At 41.5% G+C, this 23,192-nt stretch overlaps 1 protein-coding gene across 4 annotated transcripts in view; it reads left to right on the top strand.

Annotated features, from left to right (window-relative positions):
* cdin1 (CDAN1 interacting nuclease 1) overlaps positions 1-23,192 on the top strand; it is a 54,588-nt gene that overhangs the window by 23,175 nt on the left and 8,221 nt on the right. For all 4 annotated transcript variants that reach the window (XM_069707185.1, XM_069707182.1, XM_069707183.1 and 1 more), the window contains exons 7-11: positions 158-237; positions 624-673; positions 2,154-2,221; positions 3,695-3,760; positions 3,998-4,103. In XM_069707185.1, the coding sequence (XP_069563286.1) occupies positions 158-237; positions 624-673; positions 2,154-2,221; positions 3,695-3,760; positions 3,998-4,103 (370 nt within the window). The remainder of the gene's footprint in view (positions 1-157; positions 238-623; positions 674-2,153; positions 2,222-3,694; positions 3,761-3,997; positions 4,104-23,192) is intronic.

Raw genomic sequence — 23,192 nt, 5'->3', positions numbered from 1 at the left:
GCTGTCTTTTGCCTCTATATTTATTGCAACACTGCATTCAATGAAGCAATTGAATGTTCTTTTTGTAAAATTGAATAAGTTAGACAAGCTGTTATGTTTCATGTCATTTGCGTAATAATATTAATGAGATTTTTGTGTTTGTCTGCCTTGTTCTCAGCCTCTAAAACAGTCCTCAACAGCATGCTGAAGGAGCCATCGTTAATTCCAGACCAAATTTTGTCCAAACACATCAGCCAGGTAAGTTTTGCTTTTAACTGAAATATCACAGAAAACATTTAAATTGTTTGATTACATGGAATCAAATTTATATTTTTTATTACTTAATTAATTTGTCATAAAATGTTTAAATGTGCGTTGCCTCACTAATTCCCATGTAAAAAAAAAAAATCCACTGCTCATGTACAGTGAGTTTTTAAATGTGACTCCAGCACCTGGCTGACAGACGGCATCAGCCGCTCATGTTTGCTGATGAGGTCATGTGAGAGCCGGCGGTCATGCCTGCCAATCAGTCGGCATCTCCTGTGTTTTCTCCTTTACCCAGCAATGTACGGGCTTCCCTCACCTCCCTTACACCCACCCACCCGTTTTGGCGCGCCATAATATTTCTTCCCCCTCTTTTTCAGTGCACAATAAATGACTGCTGTTATGGACCGCTGGTAGACTGCATCAAACAGTATCCTATCCCATAAAATTTTAAGCCTGAAATTGACGAGGAGCTATTGAAGGGGATGAGATGTGTCTGGCTTCACCTGACATAAAAGTTCTGCTTCACAGAGGAAGTGTTTCATCCTGCCTGCCATCCCACTATCACCGATACAGGGGCTGGAAGGCGATGGAGGGAGGAGGAGGAGGAGAGGATAGGCTGATCTAAATGCATCTTCATGTGCACGCAGTGGATCAGACCCATAGTTCTATGATAAAAGAAAAGAATTATCATTCAAAAGGCTTGTAGAAGAAAAATGGCAAATGTTCTCAGGTACTGATTTTTTTTTTTTAAATCCACTTTAATTGAATTGTATTTAGTTTTGATAATTCCTTTGTAGTACACAAAGAGGTTTGGAAACATCAGTCCAAATTGAACTATTAATTTACTCATAATTCAGCTACATGACTTACACAAACCCTCTCCTCATCTAATGGGGCTGTGGCCTTAACTGTAGGGGCAGAATGGGAGTCAACCAGCTTGGTAGCAGACCAACTGTTTCCTGGGGGAGGATACTTATTTGAATGAGTCTACATGTGTACGTCCGTATGTTATTGTGTCTGTCCAGGCTTTCTTGTGCGCGGTGGGGCTGTGTTGTTCTGTTCATAGCCAGTCAACCCTGTCCCACCATGCCCTCCTTCCATCCCCCCCCCTCATTTTACTATTCTATGGGCAGTCCTCTCAGTGTCAACTTAAAGTCAGTTACTCTGCCACAATGAGTTCATGATAACCGCCCCGCTGCTCTGTGCTTTCAAAGAACTCCATCCACATGTGAGAGGGATAGCTCTTTATTCATGCGTGCCAATCAGAGTATTAATTAGAACCCACTTTGAGTGATTGGTGTTGGTTGAGGGACATATAATGTCAGAGGAACTTTTTCTGTAACTCTTGCAAAAAGAAAGAAATGCAAATGTAACTTGGAGCCTTAATATATGCAAGACTACTCTCTGTGGCATCAAGAAGCTAATATAAAGTGGCATTTATTCTAAAAGCATTTTTCTTCAAAGATTTTAGAGAAATGAGCAGAGCATCGAGCCCATGCACTCTATGCATTTTGTCAAACGGGCATTTGTTTAGTCTTTCTCATTTAGGTAATGCACTTTGGAAATTTGTTGTGAAAGCAGATTTAACTTGACCTGAAACTCTGATTACGCTCCAAGCTGGCATGAAGAGAAAGTGGCTTTCACTTTGCATAGTAAACCAATAGCGGTGAGAAGCAGATTCTTAACTGTAACTGATGTCAAACATGCACATGCACAGTTGAACTTGCATCACCTCAGGTTGTGGTTTTCATAAATTTCACAGGCAAAACGGTCTTGCTTTATGTCACTTTTTCTATTCACATAAAGGCTGTTTTAGAACTTTATGTTATTGCCCCTGCTAAATCCACATTGTACCAAAACATTTTGGTGTTTTGGGAGTATGTTGGAATCCTTGACTCTGTTCTCAGTGCTATCGGCCAGGAGCATGAGGTACTGCTCTGTGACAAACTGAAGGAGAGGAACCTGTCCTTTCTGGGTAAGCCATCTCTTCATCTTTTAAACCTCTGTTTTTAAAGTCACTTTTGGTCATGGAAATATAGCCTTTTGGTAAGCTTATAAAAGGAAGGCAGGGACATGACTGATGCAGTGGATATTATCTCCTATTGATCTGCTAACAAGCAGAGCTGTTATCGTATATCCTTGGATGTTTATGCACCAACGTATAATGAATATTTAAAAAATAAGAGCCTCAAAAAGTGCTAATTGTTTCATTCCCTTGAATATTTTGTCTTTGTCCAGAGGTTCTTTAGGGAGATTTAATGTTATGGGGTAAAACCTCCTCTTATGTGGTCATAAATGTCTTAATAGTTATATTAAGACATAATAGTTTTCTTTAACATCATCTACTTTTCTAATACGATTGCCTCTTTCCAACAAAATTGAATCAAGTTGGAGTGTCTACTGTTCACTTATGAAGTTGTGGGACAGAATTTTGAACCCTCCCTTCCTCCCAACACCCTCATCCCATCAGCATCCCCTAGGTCAGATGAGTGATGAAGGATAGAAGTCATTCCCTCTGTCATTAAGACCATATCATTTATTTGGACATGCAGTGCTGACCTTTCTTCAGGGCTGCACACAGGACTGTTCTGAAACTGTCAGAGTTCAGGGGGCACAAGGGCCTCACCCCATCTGATAAATGGTTTGGAAATAAGCTACCCAACAGCAGGGATGGCCCATTAATTTTAATCAAAGCTGATATAAAGCAGCGATCAGAGCCACATGAGAATGTCAACAGCCCAGTGGGTGTGAGCGGAGGTTCCCGTTCTATCACACACATCTACACCTATATTACCACATCCAGGATGCCCCTCTGCAGCACGGGCCTTTGGCAGCCTCGCTGACCTCTCCCAGCTCTCTTTCTTCATCCTTGGCTGATGCTACCTCCTCACCACCACTGACACCGCCACCCTCCATCTCGCCTCAATTCCCTTCCATGCCCCATTAGTTGAGCTTGGCTGGAGACAAAGAGGCAGGCCCTTAGAACTGAATGACCTGGTCAGCCTGAGATTTAATGGAGAAATCAGGTGTTGTGGGGATAATGGCCGAAGCGCGCCAGAAGTCAAGGACAATGGCTGCAACTTGTGCAGGCAGGGGTCACGCTTACAGAGGCTATAATGCCAACCTTGTCCTCTTGCTGTATATTTTATAAAGCACTGCCAAACTGTAAACTGGAGAGCAGGTCTGTAACTGGGCTTTACAGGTTTTTGTGCAATGACAGCGAATATGTGGCAGCTGTAGTTAATGGTTTTACTGCTCTTGGTGTCCTCTACTGCTATTTCTTCTGCTTTGCTAACACTGAGGAGTGTGTTAGCACCTTGGGGAAAGCCGTTAGGTCAGCAGCCTGTGATTTCTGTTCATGCTGTAAGTTGATTATCTAACAGAACTTATATGTTGAATATAAAAACTTATTGCAAAGTAACTGTCTGATGTTAAAAATCTCCTGTAGATGAAAACCAACTGAGAACTATGGGCTACGACAAAACACCGGACATCATCCTGGAGGTTCCAGTTGGTTAGTATTTACTTTATAAATGTCAGCATTTATCTGAAATAACTACGTTTTGACCTTATGCACCTTTTTCTTTGAAAGGTATTATGCCATCGTCAGAGTGTTGTTTTTTTTATTTATTTTTGTGCATGACAGGAAAAAATACAAAGAAAATGTCGCTTGTCCCTTCTGGATTTTGCTTGTGTGGCTTTCTTGTCACAAGTTTTCTGAGCATTGCTGTGTGTTTTTGTTTGTGTAAAGCTGTGGAGGGACACATTGTACACTGGATTGAGAGCAAAGCCTCCTTTGGAGATGACCACAGCCACCGCACCTATCTCAATGAACAGTTCTGGAGCTACTGGAACAGGTGAGTGCCCTCTTTCTGTTTTCATTTACTTTAACTTAGTTAGTCATATAATATTGCAACTACTTTTTTCTGTTTGCATAGCCTTTATAACTTCTCCTTTTTTCAACCACAAACCACCACCACTTTCCTCAGTGTAAAAAGCAACTCCTATCTCTTTCCAACAACGCATACCACTTCCTCCTGCTGGCATATAGGCCACACTGTAACCACAGAATTTCACATGGTACATTTGTATATTACACTATACTTCTACATCCACTCCTGTCATTGGAGCCCTTTACGGCCTGAAGGGTCTGCCTGTGAACTTGATTGTTTTGTAGAGTACAAACATTGTGTTGGAAGGGAAGCTAGGAAACTGGTGATTAATGCATTGCATCTGTTGTCATGAGAACCTTTTGGAACAAGAACCCGCCTCGTGGTCTGACGATGGTGGAACAGAGATGTGTGTGTGTGTGGGTGAATGTGTGTGTGCGCACAACTTTGTGAATGAAACCTGGCGATGAAAACCTATGCAACATACAGACCTATTTCTTCAGCTCTTGAGAGAACATTGTTTTCATACCCACAGAGATCATTAAGTTGCAAATGCAAAATTTTTACTTTAAAACTATAATGGTCCTGTAGGTAGAATAGGTCACTAATTCCCTATTAAATACCAACAATAACATCTGCTTTAAAAAGTGTCACACACTTGAAAGAAAAAGAAGAAAAAAAACACCCATTTGGCATTATACTCACTGGACTTCATTCCCAACTGAAGCAGTCAGAGAGACTTTTGTGTTGCGACACACACAGAGGACTGGTGGTCGCTCACACATGGTCTTTACGTTCCTGCCTCCCTTACCACTGGGTTCCAGTACTTCGCAACGGCCCTGATCTCCATCAGTTGTGATGGCCAGCTGACATGTTGTGACATGGTGCTGGAGTGCCGGGAGGTTTCAGTTTTGACGCCGTGTCCAGAAACCAGGCAGTCGGGTTCTCTCGTTTTCTGTGTCATTGTTTTGGTTTTATTGGTACATGTGCAGTACCAGATGAGGATCAGATTTCTGAATCTGTCAAGGACCACAACACAGAAAGTGAAGCTGTTTACCATCAGTGGGATTTCTGATCTGCGCAGTTTCCCAACCTAAAACAAATAATCTATTGTCTGCCTATAAATGATTATACAAGACAGATTTTTCTTGTATAGATAATGAATTTCTATTGAAAATGGCTTGTTACAAATATTCTTTTGCAATCTTAGCACACAAATGAAGTTGGTAATACATGTTATTAATAATGCCTTTCATTTAGGATTTAATTAGAGACTGACATTTATCTGACAAATAATGTCAAATCTGAATTTTAAGTGACTAAAACTTCAAAGAGAGATTTCTGCTGTTGTTTATAATGAGACTAATATATTTTTTTTTTATCATATGAAAGGCAATGTTACCCCTGCCTCCAGACGCCGAGCAGAACAATCATTTGATTATCTGGGAAGATGACTCATCCAATATCACTGAGCAGTTAAAATGCAGGAGACGAGGTCAAGGTCATAATCAATGGTGTGTTTTATTTTCTCAGAGTAACATATTTTTATTTGGAAATGGCCTACTTCCAGAGAGAAAGCGCAGGTTTTTTTGGTGTTTTTTTTACTATTTGTGATGTCAGCAACTATAAGTCACTGAGGTGTAACTTAAAAAACAGCCAATCTGTGATGGCTTGCATCTTTGTAAGTTCTCATTAAATACCTCAAAGAAAAAATAGTCTTTGTTTAAGTTTCAAAACAATCTCTTAGTCCGGCAAATTTAGAATCATGTGAAGCAGTCTCAATTAGCATATTGAGCCGTATGACATAGAGATAAAATGTCTCCATGAATATTTCAGTGTAGGTTTAGATTGAAGGATATAACATACATTTTTCTTTGGTATGAACTTTGGTACTCGTGGTTTTAGTTTACAATAGGTCAAAATACAGGGATATTTACAGCTTGTTTAGACAGTTAGGGTTAGTCTGAGCTTTACATATTTGCCCATGGCTGTCTCTCATTTGTATTCACCGGGGCAGTCTTGTCCAAGTGTATTAAGGAACTGACAGAGTAGATCCCATCATGCCAGCCAGCAGCCGAGTCAGACAAATACTGTGTCAAAAAAGAAAAAAAAAACATCAGTCCCTTCAGACTTTACCTTTTCCTGCACCCTTGTAAATTTTAATTGAAATTTACTTCTGACATTTTAAAACATGCCTCGTCTTTCTGTAATTGTTAGACCTTATTCATCATCATCTGAAGTACAAGTGTGTGTGTGCATGTTTGTGTGTAAATTAAACGCTGTGAATTTAGAGTCCTTGAATTGCCCCAAAAATGTAAACCAATAGAGAAACAGGTGACAAGAGAGTGATGGGATGACATCATTCGCCTTCTACTTCACTTCTCATTAGTTGGTTTGAGGTCATGAGACGGGCCCCTGATGGGCTGATGTTTGGGGTGTTTGTCCATTCCTTCATTCCTCAAAGTCAGGTTTCAGTGCCTGAGTGTAAACCGTTCAGTTTACTTTTTGACTGCCCTTGGAATCGCACACCAGTGTTTGTGATTACTCCATTGCCCCTGATTGACATTTCCAGTGATTTGCTTATTTTTCATGAATTCCCTATTTGCGTTAACTGAGCTGCTTCACCCATTGCTTGTGTTAATTGTTCTTCATTTGCCCTCAAGCACTGCAGAGTGGGGGCATGTTTTTGTAGTCGAAAAAGAAAAAAACATAACTAATTTTCCCTCCAAAGCCCTCACCAACTGCATTTATCATCCAAACAATAGTCTTGCCAACACACTAACCCCATAATGAACCCCTCTTCAGTGGAGTGAGGGGTAATGACGCTTCACCTACAATGCTCCCAAGAAAAAAAGAGAAACGATTGAAAAAAAATGGAGAGAAAAACGGCCTTTTGCAGAATCAGACAGCATGTTCAGGCCCAGTGCCTGAATGAGATGGTGAAGCAGCAGCTATTGGTGTCTCCCAGCCATCAATCTTAGCTGATGGCGTTCCAGAGCCAGTGAGCCCTCTGCTCTGACGGATGTTCACATAATTGAGTGATCCATCTCTCCCAACTATCAGAGTTGCATAAAAATTATTCACCTGCTGGTGAATATTAAACACATAATGAGCCTCTTGTGTGTTTTAGGAGAAGTGGGTAAGGTTAAACACAGCATGTAATGAAATATGGACTCTGGTGTGGTACCACCTTAACTGCCGCTCCTTGATTATGGCGTACTTAAATCAATTATGGTTGGCAAAGTTCCTTCCATAACTCTGCGAGCAGCAGTTAAAGTTCTGCTCTTGTATTTCTCTCGCTGATCACATACAGTACCGACACCAGAATAAAGCAGGTAATAATCATTTGCTGATTATTAAATAATTATTGATTGATTTGCCAAAATTTTGAATAGAAATGTGTGTTGTTTTTTTTATTGTTAATTACAAATACTGACCATTTCACTGAAGTGGTCGCTGTGAATTTCAGTTACATAATATGTAGTTTTCAGTCTGTGAAGTCCCTTGTAAAAGATGTGTATCCAGAATGGAGGACAAAAGACACCAGAGAAGTTTTGATACTTGATGGATGGATAATTAGATAGATCTATAGATCAATGATTGGTCCTTATTGTTAGTGGAGCGTGTATCACAGCTTGTACAAAAAAATATTAAAAAGAAAAAAAAAATCGGTCAAAATATTAACACTACATCCTTTTACATCACAGCTCAGTCACAAAACAAATATCTAACAGCTCCTGTTAAATTTATATAATGCTTGTCTTTTGTATCTTTTTTGCCTCGTCTTTGCTGAGTACAGTTTCCCAGCATCTCTGCTTTGATGAAATCCACTCATTATAAATTTGTCAGATTTTGACTTTGTGGCCCTTAAATGTAGCATCCCTTGGGGATTAATAAAGTAACTACCTACCCTACCTTGTGTACTAAGAATCAATAAAATAAATAAAATAAAGAATTTTTTTTATCGGAAACAACAAAGGGACTTTGTAGAATAACAGATTAAACGTACAGATGTAGAGTAACACAAAATAGATTCAGAGCTTCAATTTGCATTTGCATTCTCTATTTTCTCTTCCCCTCCCCATCCCGACCAACCCAAAGAAACGGACAGCCTGTGTGAAAATGAGCACAGACGCTAGCTCGCCCCCTCCCAAACTAAATCAGCTGTGCGATTCGTAAACTGCAAATGTGTCAGAGTTGAAAATGTTAGCGCTCTTAATGGAGGCTTGAAAAGGTTAGATCTGATAAAAAGCTGTCAGCCGTCCACAAAAAATGATTTATAGCAAAATAATGGGACAGTATGCCTCATTTCTCCCTCATATGAAATGGGGGTTAAGACTTTCGGGTTTGGCATTATTATCATCTGGCTTGACCACTTGGAAATTTGTTGACACTTGAATGCACGCACATGCATTATGTTTCATCTGGATTCTTTGTTTCAGTAATTTTGAAAGTCACACCCTGTTGTAATGCAGATAATTCATGTCCTCCCATAATTACTAGCAGAAAATTCTCATGCTCCAAAAGCACATATCGATCTCCAGCCAAATCTGTCCTTTCTTTGTTTTATTTGATGAGCGTAATAGAAGCAATGCTTCAATTAAGGAAGTTATAATTCTGAAGGGTTTCACCAGACCGTTCCTGCAGCATCACTAATCTGCGTGCTGACACGTTGGCGAATAAAAAGACAGAAATATGATTTATGTGATGTTTTATATTAGTCGACACAGCTGCAATTAGACATCCTGAGTTCTTTGTGAACTTTTTCCAATTATATCTGAAAGTGTAGGTTTTACAGATTAGATTGCAGAGTAATTCTATTTTAGATTTAGAATGTCAATCCATTTGCGACATCAAATTAAATTTTAGATTCAAGATATTGTTCTTTGCTGTCCTTTTTTTAATAGACATGTCCATCATTTGTGTTGAACTTTCCAAGGCAGTGATGACAGGAATGCTTAATTAGTGGAGTGTAATGATACAATGTGTGGTATAACCTTGATTGAATTCATCGGATTATGCCTTTAGCTTTAAAAAAAAAAAAAAAAGATTCATTGCTTTTTGTCCTCACATCTTTAGATCTGCAGATAGTTTGCTTGCTGGTTACATATGAATGATTTACTCAAATAATATTCCTCTAGTGTATGTGTACCTGCATATGTTTTTTCTTGCAAATTGTCAGGTTATATGGGCCTGTTTGATAAAATAAGAGTATTAAAAGCCTCAGCAGAACGGGCATCATAGAGCCAGAGTAAATCGGGGATGTCACCTGAGAGAGGGCGCCCACAGGCCGCGGCTGCTGCTGATACAATGAGGCTGGACATTACAGGGCCATCCCTGAGGACGGGCACTGGCGCTTCTGGGGTGACAGTGTGACACCTCCAAGACCTGTGCCCTGCTAGACTTTACCTCAGGTTCCTGTCAGAGATGAGCACAACAAAGAAAGGAGGGCTGGTGAAAAATTGCAAGAGTAACCTTTCTATTATATTCACTAGAATCATAGTGAGCCAGTATTACACTGCACCTACCACCAGTGTGTTTAATAACCCATTATATTTTGATGTTGATGAGGTGGCTTTTCAGGGTTAGAATATTTAATTGTTGTGAAGTTTTATGTGCTTCATAATAATGCAAAATTCTAGTAAGAAGGTTCATTTCCCATGTTTTTTTAAAAGCACAATTTTAAGTTTTCCTGGTAAAGCATATGGGCCTGACACAGCCTTCTTCCTATTTATAGTTATGGATGCCCCATGCAGTGCAGGAACGTGGCCTCTTTTATTATTTCCTTTGTTATGACATCCTCTCGTAGAATATTCCACAGCTAGAAAAATAGCTATCCACAATGGTGGTTCCTTTAGGGCTTTGCAAGTGTTTGTTTTAGGGCACATCAGCCCAGCAGAAGTGCAATGCTGGCCCCCAAAGCACAAGCAACTCTGAATATTAATGGTAAATGACAAGCCGGCTCTGATGCTTCAAGGATTTCATGCTTTTAAGGATGCACATTTGGGTGCATTGTTTAAGGCGTCTGCGGTGTAATCCGCGCTCTCAGGTCTCCAGCAGCCTCGGGATTTAGCTCTGGTTAAGCCTCCATGTCTCCTATTTATTTTAGTAGGGTTGTATGTGTGCATTATCCAAATTTGTCATTTACCATTGAGTGTGAGAGCAGCTTTGACATGGCCGCTGTGTGTATAAACGAGGAGCGGGACAGAAAGCGGCACCCCAGCGATACATACCCCTCCTCCTGTCTTTCTGCTTGCCCGTGACACTGTGAGATGGAGAGGAAAGCCTCAAGTAAAATGAGGTGCAAGCATGTCTACTCCATGAATTCCTGTTTTGCTATGGAACTTTTTAAAGATGAACGTACATTTTTTTGTCAGCTTTCACGATGTATGTCATCAGACTTACAGAGACATCCCCCCCCCCACTCCACCCCCCTCTCATTTTCTCAGTCTCGCTGCCTTTTCCCCCTTCTTCTTTCCTCTACATTGACCTTCTGGGTTTCATTCCAGGAAGAAGTCAGCAGCATTTGTCAAAAGCGCAGGGAGTAGTGGGCAAGAAATAGAAAGGCTCTTTGTAAAAGTCAATCTAACAGGAGAATTTAAATGGTTGCCTGACCTCCAAAAGACATTCAGGTCTACATTACCTTCAGTGTGACGTTAAACTTGCAGTAATGTGTTCTGTACACGGAGACAAATAGATTTTGCACACATTGCATTATGCTTCCTATACATCACACAAAGGCCTGAACACGTATACTGCTGCTCTTCACATTTGTAGAACGTTACAGACACAGGAAATGGGTAATTCTGAAGATGCTTGTTATCTCTTGTATTTTGCTGAATCTGTCATAAAGGTAATTTAAACGTGTTCTCACCGTACAGGCAAGCTCAGTAGACCACACAAATATAGGCAAAAACACTTTTTAGTATATATTTTTTTTTGTATTATTTCGTTTTTGTAACACTTTCACAGCACCTAAGCCACTATAGCTACACTATAAGCTGTGTTTTATTAGTGTTTGGTGATTATCATTTTTTTTTACAAAATAAATATTGTAATGATAATTATGTAAAAATGCATAGTTGCTAGTCAAAAAACTGTCCACCCCACCCCACCGCTACCACATCACCTAAGCCCTGCAGAAACTTTGGGAAAGAACATGTAGGCAGATGTAGGAAATTTGGGGTACGAGAGTAGGGGAACAATCTGCAATAATGGTGTAGCTGGGCAGTAATCAAACCAAGGACTCTTTGCTCAGGGCATTCATCAGGTCACCCCATAACACAAATATTTAAATCATTCTAGGACTTTGGGTTTATAAGGCATTTTATGTATTTAATTTCATGCACCTCTGCAGCTCCTTCAAAAGCATCTTAATGCCGTTCAACTAAAGGGCTTAAGTGTGTCAACCTTGCTGTTGAGGGGGAAGCAGGAGGCCAGGAGTCATCTGATGATTCCTCCAGTGTCCTTTCGAGTCCTAAGTAACATGAGTCCTGCATGTGTCTTGTCACAGGAAATTAATGAGACTAAAGAAAGTGTCGTAAATAAAATATCCTAACTGAATGGAAGCAACATGATCCTGAAATTGGCATTTGGCATATCAAAAGAGATCTTATATTTCTCCACACATAAATAGGGGAGCATATTTTAGTTCTGGCTCTGCGGCTTCATGACATGGCAAGTGTTTAACAGCTTTTTGGGGAGATTACCGTTTCCTTGAATTTTTTTTTCCTGTGATTTATTGATTTTGTTGGGTTGGCTGTTGTCTTCCTGCGAGCACATTGATTCCTGTATGGTGTATGCTTATCTTAGCCTTAATTTATATGTTGGGCAGCAATGTCTTTGTGTATTTGTAGGCACACAAAAAACATTAGCGCATTTCACAGCAAAAACAAATACAATATTTTTTACCAAATCACAACCAAGGAAACAATGCTTCATATTTCTGCCTTTGTATTTAAAGAGCTGCTCTGTGTGTACCAGATAATGTGCTGCTACTCCTGGTCTGTGGAGGCCCATCAGTCACTGTGTGGAGCTGGTCGCTTGTGATAAGTCGTTCCTTATAGATAACCTAGACAGCAGGCTTCTTTTTATAGGCCCACTGTCCCTCACGTAACCTTGTTTTGTTTGTTTTTCACTCGTGCTTATTTCCTTCCTTCCCACTGATTTGAGCTTTTTGGTTAGCTTCAGACTTTTTGCTTTGTATGTGCATTACTTTTCCCAGTCTTGTCATTTCTAACAATGAATGAATTTCCTTGTAAACAGTGGTTGTTTGAATCTAATATTACCAGCAGAAATGTAAGCCCATAAATAAAGATAAACACACGCATACAGTATGTGCATGCTTGTACGCCTGTGATAAGGCAATGGTATAGTGTTGTCCTGGCTCTGTGTGACCTCTGTGTGTATTAAAATTAGAAACATCCTGATGAAAGGCTTTTGGTGATTTATATCTATAAAAAAAATAAAGCTTTTGAGTTCAAAATTCTTCCTGTTGTCCTCGTATCTCACAAACTCTTCCTGGATAAAACACATGATTATACAGCATAACTGAACTATTGTAAACTAACACGGAAACATGCAGCACCAAAACACCAGTCAGCCTCTGAAGTGACGTCAAAAGCAGCAATGCTATTTTGATTTTACAGCCATCACTCTAAATTGTAGGTAAGAGCTTTTTACTTTTTATTTACCATATGACCTCATGCCTATTCAAAAATAATTTAGATGTTTTGAATTGTTTGTTTTGACCTGTATCTGATTGCACTTGATGGCAGTCATTTTGACTGATGTAGCATAAGTAATTTAATTTAAATACCAGATGAAAAAGGTATTTATTTTTTGTGAGCTTTGCTTTATATTTCAGTATTACTTCACCTCTTCGCGTAGTTGCCAGAAACACTGAAAGAGATACAAGCACATCTGAGTCTTTCCGCACCGGCCTGGCATTTGTTAAAGGGCTTCGTCAGGACCCCTCTTCCCCCCCATTCTTGTTCCCAGGCAGCCCTCTCCCGTCTCTGGTTTGAGTTTCACGTCTCTCGCCGGTCTGATTGCCTGATAGCTTAAACATCTCTGCCTGCCTATCCTGTAGTGGGAGTGTGTAATCAAAGACACATGAAGAGCCTGCGTCCAAGTGCTGACCTTCTGATTTTGCTCATCAATTCTGGGGGTTAATGTACAAGATCTATCAGGTCAACAGATTTGTCTCCACAAACTCTGTCAGGTTTATAAACGATTGGGGAAAAACATGCATCTGGCCACTGAGCCCCATTAAAACCTCTAGAATAAATGTGCAGCCACTAAATGACTGCTGATACAAATTTTCAACTCTTGCTTTGTTAATGTTAATGTGTTTTTCTGTACTGTACTCTTTATTTTGTTCTGAAGCAAACTTTGTGACAAGGGTTGAAGGACTTGAGCTAATTATATGATCCAAATTCCAACTTGCTGCTGTCAATGTAACATTTCATCACAAGCGGCAAGTTGAAACTGATGATATCCAATCCTTTTCCTTTGGACTGATGCAAGATAACAGAGGCATACATTTCTGAACAAGTGAAATATAAACTCTTTGGGTTTGGGGCTTTGACCCGCCCCCTTGTGAACTGCCGCCATAGAGATGTCAGAGAAATCTATTTCTCATTTTGAGGGATATCTCTATCAGCTGGCACGTTCGCACCATGAATCTTCACCCCGTGTTAAACCCGGAATCTGTCTCTTCAATGACGGGTGTGTGTTTTAAATGACCACTCTTATTTTTCGTAATGGGTGTCTTGTGTGTCACGGAGGTTACGAGTGAACGGGCAGAATAGAGCTGTCTGGTGAAAGGCCTCTGATAGAAAGTGCCACTTCCATTTGAGCGCAGCTGCAGCTAAGCCTGCGCTGGCTCACTGTCCGGCCCGACACTTCACATTCTCTTCTCCTGCGACTGGAATGGATGTGAAAACTATTAACTTCAGACAGAGTTTTGGCCTGACCACTTCTGATCCCTTCCCCTTTTTCCTCGCTTATCTTCAGCTTGTTTTGTCAGGACTGATGACTGTATCAGACATGGTTTTCTTTTTGTTTATTTAAGTTTCCTGTCTTTTTTGTATTACTTTTTTTTTAAACTTGGACCTGAAATTGATTCCAAACCAAAGTTTTGATTACAATTCCTTCTCGAAATGATATTTCATTCTGTCGCGCACGATTAAATTATATTCTACTTTTCTTTTTGTATGACTTTTTAATCGGACATACAGACTACACCTCTCCTAATTTGGTGATGAGGGGGTTTAACAGTTTGAGGAACTCTATCCTCAGAGCTGCTGACAGCCCCCTACGCCCCCACGCCCCACCCCGAGTCGCTCCTATGGATGGAGCCGTGGTTGGAGAAAAGACTATTGGCTCCGTTTTAAGTATTCGTTATGGTTTGAATTAGAAAGGGGATAAATGCCCTGAAAAATGATCAGAAAACATTTAGCTTCAGCTGCCCGGGTGAAACAAAACACACTTGAGAGAAACTTTGAACTACTCTGTCTTTTTTTTTTCTCCCCCAGCTGGTTTGTTTTCAAATTGTAGCACTGAGTTCATGGGAAACTGGCTCTGAGGTTACCTGCGCCCCTGCAAAGTGATGGAAAAAAAACAGGATTACGTCTACAAGAATGTTTTTGCAGTTAGTTGAAATATTACTAACCTTGTCAAATGTCATTTTGAATGAGAAAGCAAACATATTTTAATCAGGGTTTTAAAGGCAGAGTTTTTCAAACTGTGACTCCGGGAGAAAGGGGTCAGCTAATTGCAACGTTTGATGTCATGTTTGGTCTCTCGCTCCTCCTTGATGCTACGGCCTGAAAGCATGCTCGCTCGCCCACTTTGCTTTCTGTGTCTCTCTCTATGTCACACACACACACTTCATCACACGTAGTCAAATGAAAAACTACTGAAAGGTCTTCAAGTTCTCAATGCTGTAATCTTCATGAAGTCTTTGCCTCTACTTCCTGTCAGCCCTCCTCTCAACTTCCACCTCTAACCTCTCTCTGTGTGTATCACTGAAAGTTTGGCCAAGCCGCACCGACCTGACAGGGCTGGAATTTAAGGGTTTTGTACATCATTTTGTGAATGAATGAGTGTATGCATACTAACACAGCAAAAATAAAGTATTTAACTTCTTGTTAAAAAAAAAATGGTCTTGCTGGGACCACAGATATGTGCAAAGCTCTTCCACCGTCCTAAAACAGGTTAATGCTCACAGTCCCAAATGTTTTTGGTTCTCATAATTACTGTTTAACAGCAGCAGAGGGGGAGGGGGGGGGGTGAAGGGATATACATTGTAAATTATGTTTGACAAGGTGGGGTTAGTGGTTTTGTCGTAGCTTGTCTTTAGTTATTACTCATATTTCCTCCTGCCATAGATAAGGTCTGCTGGTGAACATACCAAGGTGAGCGCTGGCGCAGGGCCCTTATCGCCGGCATTGATTTAGGGCAAGAACCCAGTGACAGAGGTCATTGTGCAGTAAAGCTATCCATCATCCAGGTTTGATTTCTGCTCAGACCTGTCTCCAAGTTGTCTACACATAGGGTGGCAGCTCACGAGGAGTTGAGGCCGCAGAAGGGTTGGACTGTTGGGAGGTGTGATGTGGACATTGTAAGAGGGAGTGCTAACTGTGGGGAAGGGAAGTCTCGCATTCAGGATTTTAAGATCGGTTGGGTTGTATTTAAGAATGATATTTACATATCATTTAAATTAAGGTCACATTTATTTGATTTTCTTATTACTGTACATCCATGAGTATTTGTCTTATATTTCAAACATTCCTAAAAAGTGTAGCCTTGAATTTTTTTTTTTCCACCATTAGCCTTACTTTCAATACAGTATTTACAGTTATCCTCCATGTGTTCTGTTTTCTTAATACATCTTTGAAACGGTCAGATTTTCCTCCATTTAAAATTCAAGGTAGTTCTCAGCCTGTGGTATATGAATTTACAATCACAAACACAGGAGATGAGTGTTTTACCCCTTTTGCAAGGGTGTTTTTTCAGATGTCTGAAGATGGGTATTTAGTGCTGTTAATGTTGTTCATGGCCTTCGTGGCTAGACTTGTAACTTTTGGCTTAAATGTTGTATTTATTCTGGCATCAGATTGTGGCGCTCATACTTTCAAATATGCTCCAAGTCATATTATTGATTTGTCATGAAGATTATTTATTGCACTTCTCCAGAACTTCTGCAAAAGTTGGAAACTGACAGAGATTCTCCCGGAGTGCTTGCATGTAAATGGTTATAAACTGGCAGTGCTGCATCGTGAGGGGAAAAGGTACTCCTGTAGAATAGAACGATGGTGGTGCTGCTCACGCTAACCTTTCAGAGGATAACTTAAGTAGCTAATTACACTTCAGTCTGTAATCAAACCCATGTCAGGTTGTCTGAGAACCTGGATTTGTATGGTGGATTTCAGTTAAATACAGGAGCAGCTTAAACATTTTATGGTTCTCGACTCAAATTAAAGTTTTTTTTTTTTTTCTGCAATCCCCTGTAAAATATGTCATATCCCATTACACAAATTTGGATATGGTAAATTAGTGAGGAGAGTGCTTACGCTATGAATATGTTGACTTTTCTGTGCTGTATGCAGAGGGTTAGCTTGCTGGGGGTTGGGGGTGTCTTTAACTCTAAAAAGTTGTCTTGAATTTTCTCCCCTCGGAAGATGATGTGTTTTTGCAATTCAAATATTTGCTCATTCTCTTCTCCGCTGCAAAGCTCCCTTTGAAGCGGAAGAGTTCTATCACGACCAATGACAGTGTGAGTGTGCAGCGTGACAGCGCAAGAGGCAGTGCTGGACTATTTCTAACTGCATATTTAAATAGCAAGGAAATCAAAAATGTATGCAAATGACGGCATGTTTTGCATGCTGATATTTTTATGATTCGGGGCTTGCATATTCAGGTGGTGCTCAGTACGTGCCTAGCTTTAGCAACATTAATCAGAATTACTTCATGTATCCACCATATCCCTGATGTCCTTCTAAACAAACATTTCTGGGGGTGGAAGGCCTGCAATTTGGTAGATTTGCTTTTAATGAAGGCTTTTCTTAAGATTTTTATGGACTGTTTTAAGTGGAAATACATACTAAAGGCTTAGGCTTCATAAGAAAGTGTGTAACCCAAAAACGCGCAACATTTACTTCTAAATATGATTCTTCTGCACTTTTTGGAAGACCTAACCACCTGACCCCCTTTACATTCATCACAGCTATATATAATCCTTCCTCCTGTTATGTGGGAAAGCTTCTTTTCATTTCGATAAAAAATTTCATGTATTCATTATATTGAGCATATGCAGCATGAGGCTGTGGGTAGGTGCTTATGTGTCGCTGTTTATTCAATGAGCTACATATCAGGACAAAGCCCTGGGAATGGGCCTGAGGCCTGTCTCTACTTCTTAAGGTATAGGAAAATACAGTATGAAATAATTAATTGAATTGTCATCTGTATGAACAGTTCTTGCTCTCTGCACCCTATAATTCCAACCTCTTTCTCCCCCTTCCCCTCACCACATTTTCCCTTCTTTTTTTTTCCAAACAGCAATTAATCTCATTTTTAGTCCAATTTTCAGCCCTCTGCTAGTGTCAGAGCGAGTCCCCTGTTTTGTTCCTATTTGGCTTGGTTCCTCTGCATAGTCATTAAGGGCCCAATTAATGTCACCCTTTAGCTGAAGAGTGCTCATTTTTATTGGGGAGCTGACAGTCACCGCCATGAGTGCCGCAGTGTAATATGCATTAATTGCCCCGTAACACTGGTAATTACCAGTTCTTCAAGCCTCTCAGTAAACTGTCATGCCCAGACACGACTGCTTTGAAATAGATTACTCATTAGGGGGACCTGCCCTGTTTTCCAATGGGGGCTCACTGGGTTGGCATAAAGACGAAAAAAATCTGGTGCTTGAACAAATAGTTGCCAAGAGCAATTTCCTATTACAACTTCCCCGTGACGGCTAGTCTCTTTCTTTCTCCTTTTTTTTTTTTTTTTTCTCAGATGGTTTTCTCGCCGTCACTTGAGGTAAAGATCAGAAGTAGAGTTAGAGGTCCATCACAGATCTTTGCTGATAGCAGTTGGTTTGTCCCAGTTTGACTCCTTGAATGAAAACGTGCCTTGGGATTTCACCATTAAGAATATCGCCTTGGTTTTAACTGCGTTGATTGTATTTTGTTCTTTTTTTTTCTGTCCCTTGTACAACATTGCCCTGAATGCCCAGAAACTAGCGCTGCATTGAAAGTGTCAGCATCGCCTCTTGATGTGGGGCATTTCAAGGCCGCTGTACATAAGATCAAGGCAGTGTTGATGTGGAGTTCTTGTTCAAATATTGATGCTAACTTTGCTCGACTCTCGTGTTTGCAAACGGTGGAATCTCTGTTTTAAACATTAGCTCAAGCTTCATAGTTTCTGAAAAGTGTTCTGCGTCGCTGGAGCAAATGAAACTGATAGTAAATGCAAATAGAGAAATTTAAAGAAATGGCTACAGGACAAAAGCTGAGGATGTAGTGTGGGTGTCACCTTTGCTCTGCGATGAGATATTTTGAAGCAAATCAAACCATTTTAGCTATCACATCCTCTGCACAGAAAGGTGTTAAATAATATTTAGATTTCACCACAGCTTTGTGAATGCCGGGCCAATTCCTCTCTGGTGCCTTTTCTTTTTTCAAAAGCACTTTAGTGTCATTATCCATTTACCACAGCAAGGAATGGAACAGAATGTGAAGACCAGGGAAAAAGCCTCGCTTATACACACACATATCGAAAACACACACACCCATGCACACACACAGAGTTTCACAAAGGTGCTGCTTTTGTTTTATCTCCCTTATAGCACCTGCTTCAGGCAATCTGCTCCCACTCGTCTCAAATGAATTTTGTCACGGCCTTTCAGATTCTCAGCCGGCGATGTGCTAATGAAAGGAGATAGTACAATTTGAAGTGACCAGGTAGCAGCCAGCAGTGCACAGCTGTGAGCAAGGGATGGGGACACACCCCTCCTTGAAACAAAAGACAAGTCAACCGTCCACTGATATACCCATTACCCTTCTCATTAATACCCCGCAGACCTCGGTGTGTGAGCGTGTGCGTCGTTGTGCGCTTGTGCGTGCGTTTCTGTTTGTGTTGGTTGAACACTTATCGAATTGTTTATGACAGGCCTAATTGGGCTAATTGAAGACATTAAGATTACCTGTCAGCTGTGTGTATCCAGACTCCCTATCTGTCTGACAACTTCTGACAAGTGAGGCACCCCGTAGCATCCGTCATGATGGAGCATTCCCAGACCATAATAGGGACAATAGGGGCCACTCTAATTTGATGTGGACAGCCTTAGCTGTGAGTATCAGCCATCCTCTGTGTGTGTGTGTGTGTGTGTGTGTGTGTGTGTGTGTGTGTGTGTGTGTGTGTGTGTGTGTGTGTGTGTGTGTGTGTGTGTGTGTGTGTGTGTGTGTGTGTGTGTGTGTGTGTGAAGTATAAGTGCAAGTTGGCCAGCCTAATGGAGTCCCCGTTGGCGATGTGACAAAGCGATGAGGCGGTCTGAGGGGGAAGAGTGAAGGGGGTCTTCAAGTGTTTAAGGACATGAGAGGGAAGGTGCTCGGGGTGACGGCCTTCACAGACTGAGTGACAAGAGAGGAGCACTGACATCTGTGTGTCTGCCTGGTTGTGGACGATCACCAATACTGCTCTATCAGGGATGCCCATGCTTTCTGACAAGAATTAAGGCATGGAAGTTATATCAACACAGTTACATAACAGCATAGCTAAGACAAATCATGCACATATGGTATGTATTAGATTCATATTTGACTATTTTTATTCTTGAGTTTAACTATTTCTGTAGAATCCAGGCTGTAATAGTAATTTAATGGACCTTTTTGTCCTACATTAATTTTTAAGGTGAGCAGAGCATAGTCCTATCTCCTTAGGCTTAAGGAATGTGCCTGTGCATATCTGTATCAACTCCCCCTCCCTCCCTTTTTCCTCCCCACTCACCTCTCCTGTGTGGGCATGGTGTGGGGGGGCTTTGCAGTGTCATCGCTATGACAGATCAACGCTGTCAGCCCAGGAGATCCCTCTGTTTGTTTGTTCTACTCCAAAAGGGGTTAAACTGTCAAGTTGACAACTCACGAGACCCTTAGACTCTGCCCTGCTGCCTCTCTCCATGGCTCCCTCCCTTCTTCCCTTCCTCCCTCCCCTCCCCTCCTTCCTCCCTCCCGTCCACCTTCATCCCCAAACGAGTGAAAATCAATACCAGATTGCCCGAGGACCACTGTTTGGTGTGGGCCTGACCCCTAGATGTCCCCCACTCTGCTTCTTTCATTACACGTAGCCCAGTATTTAACTTCCATCCTGATCCCTCGCCTAATTAGTTTCGATAAGCACCGAGTCTCTCTCTCTCTCTCTCCCTCCATCTCTATCTCTGTATCTCTCTCTCTCCTTCTCTGTTACACGTGCGTTCACACCGGAACACCGCAAACACACCGACATTTTCCTTTCTTGCCCTTTGAAGGGACACTCTGGGCTGGGAGTAATAAAAAGACAAATCCCAACACGCACACAGAGAAGCCCCTCAGCTATTCTTGAGCCAGGATTATTGTTTTGTTTGCTTAGCAAATTCTTAAAAACTACAATGAAATTAGATTTGCACCCCAGATCGTCAGTGAAAACACTGGGGATATCCTGTGTTGTCCAAAACTAATGGTGCTCTGTGGTGGGCCTGTTAGTAAGACTTACTTCTGTGCTGTCGCTGTTTAGCCATTCAGTTACAAACAAAGTAGCCATTGATGTTGTGTAGAAGATGCTCGCTGACTCTCGAAATTTCAAATAGTCAACTTAACCTCAATAAGTGAGTAATACAAGCACAGATAACCAATCAGTTCCGGTGTTTTTTTTTCCCCCAAGGAGGTCTCTGTGTGTGTGTGTGTGTGTGTGTGTGTGTGTGTGTGTGTGTGTGTGCGTGCGTGCGTGCGTGCGTGCGTGCGTGTGTGTGTGTGTATTTACGTACCACCCAGATGTCCAGGTGCCGCCACTGCGCCGGCTGGCCCGTCCAACACTGACAAGCCCCAACGACATGTCGGCCGCCCCTGCTCTGCTCCCCCCTGGGGGCTAAAATTACCTTCAGGAATGTAAACAGACTGCCGAGTAAGCACACAGATTTCTGCGGCCCTTCCATCTCTAAACTCGCCACCCTAAACTGGAACCGTTCCATTTTGGACACAGAGGCCAAGGTTGATGGCGAGGCTAGCTCAACCTGGCATCAGCTGGTTTGCAGCAGCGATCTACTGTTAAAGTAACATGACTAACAATACATTACGCCTGGTGATTATAATCATATTGCCGGACTGCAAATGTTCGATGCAACAGCTGAATTCCCCCCCCCCTTTTTGCCCCTCATATCTTCTTACCTTGTTTCATTTTAGCCGACAGATAGCCATTCACACCAATTCATTAGGTGTGTGGGGTAGCTGTGAGCGGTGGAGTCTGGGTGAAGAAGTTCACCGGACCGGGCGCTGACATGTTGATTTAGTGGTGGTAACACGACTGCACTTCCAAAGGTGCTGACTTGGACGAAAGCCAGGCCTCTTTTTCTCTCAGGGAGACATTAGAGACCACACTCTAATTTTGGGGCCGGGTTGCACTTATGGATGCGGAGGCCAGGAGGCCTACACAACAAACATCCACACCTGCCTCTCCAGGACTTTTGATTCAAACGTCACTGAAGTGGAAGCCCAATTTACGATGTAAGACTTATTCCTGAACCCGATGGAGAGATGGAGCCAATGGATAGTGTGGCATTTTTTTGGGCTTAAAGAATTTAGTGCATTTATCCCTTGTAAAAATGTCATCTAATTTTAAATGTATCCATAGCAACTTTTTTTTTTTACAAAGTTGTTGAAACTAGAAAAGAGGAATATATTCATAGATTTTCTGCCTTAATGAATGCTAGGTATTTCCAGCATATGTGTATTACTTTAATTGTTTGTGTCTACATTCATCATTAAATGCATTTGTTTAATTAGTAAAGGGATTTGCAGTATAATGTACGACCAGCCTGTGTGAGTGTCTGTAGGTGCAGCTGCGTGTGGATATTTATATGTTTATTTCAATAGCATATGTTGAAGACAAACAGCCAAGTATCAGGCACACATCCAATGACCTCACATATAAACATGATATCCGTACATATACACATATAACAGTGTTCCTCTGCTGGACACATCAGATTCGCAGGCGCCCGGTCAGGCTGACGCTGCCCCAGCAAGGGCAGATAGGGTTACAGTACAAACTGTTGTTGATTAGGGCCATGCCTGTAGTGGGGGATCATCCTAAATTGAAGACACATTAGCTGCCAGGGTTAAGGGCAGGATTAGGACCAGGGCTGTGCTGTGCTGTGCCGGGCTGAGGAGCAGCAGCAGCGGTAGACACAAAATGGCCATCCCCTTCTGCCTGCCTTTGACTGCGTTTCCCCCAGAGACAGGTGGCAATTATCGGCATGGGCTGCTGGGAGTTCACAATAACAGGTTAAAGGAGCATGTATCCCCCTGACGACGTGGTCCACTCTGTCTGCATCCCAGCCCCCAGCCTGCTCGCCAGCCACCACGGGGAGCTTCCTGTCTCCAAGCAGAACTCGCAGACATGGGGACTCATCAAAGGCCACGGGGACTCTCTGGACAGATCTTCAAATTAGCACCGTGGTCAGTGTTGGGCTTTAGAAGCTTATTAGCCTCATCTAAAAACAGCAAAAGCCTCAGAGATATTCTTTCTTATTTTTGCTTTCCATGTGAGATATAATTAAGGTCTTCTCAGTAACTACATTTAAAATATATTTATTTACACACCTCCACATTCATAGACACAATTATTGCCTACTCATGATATCAGTGGAGTACTTGCATCGGAGATGCCATTAGCAGCCATCACCATGATAGAATTTAATAATATGAGCATCAAGTGTTAATGAATACCCACTCAGTGTGTCATAACTGAAGAGATCAGGCCATTTTCATGACGTAGAGGGTCATTATGGAGGATGGGGAGTCAATA

This window comes from Brachyistius frenatus, unplaced genomic scaffold, assembly GCF_029030835.1.
Source record: "Brachyistius frenatus isolate BFR_SWC_R1_liver_20210118 unplaced genomic scaffold, ASM2903083v1 Contig_67, whole genome shotgun sequence".
Taxonomy (NCBI): Eukaryota; Metazoa; Chordata; class Actinopteri; family Embiotocidae; genus Brachyistius; species Brachyistius frenatus.
Note: the sequence above shows the minus strand (reverse complement) of the source record. Positions and strands in the feature narration are given on the sequence as shown.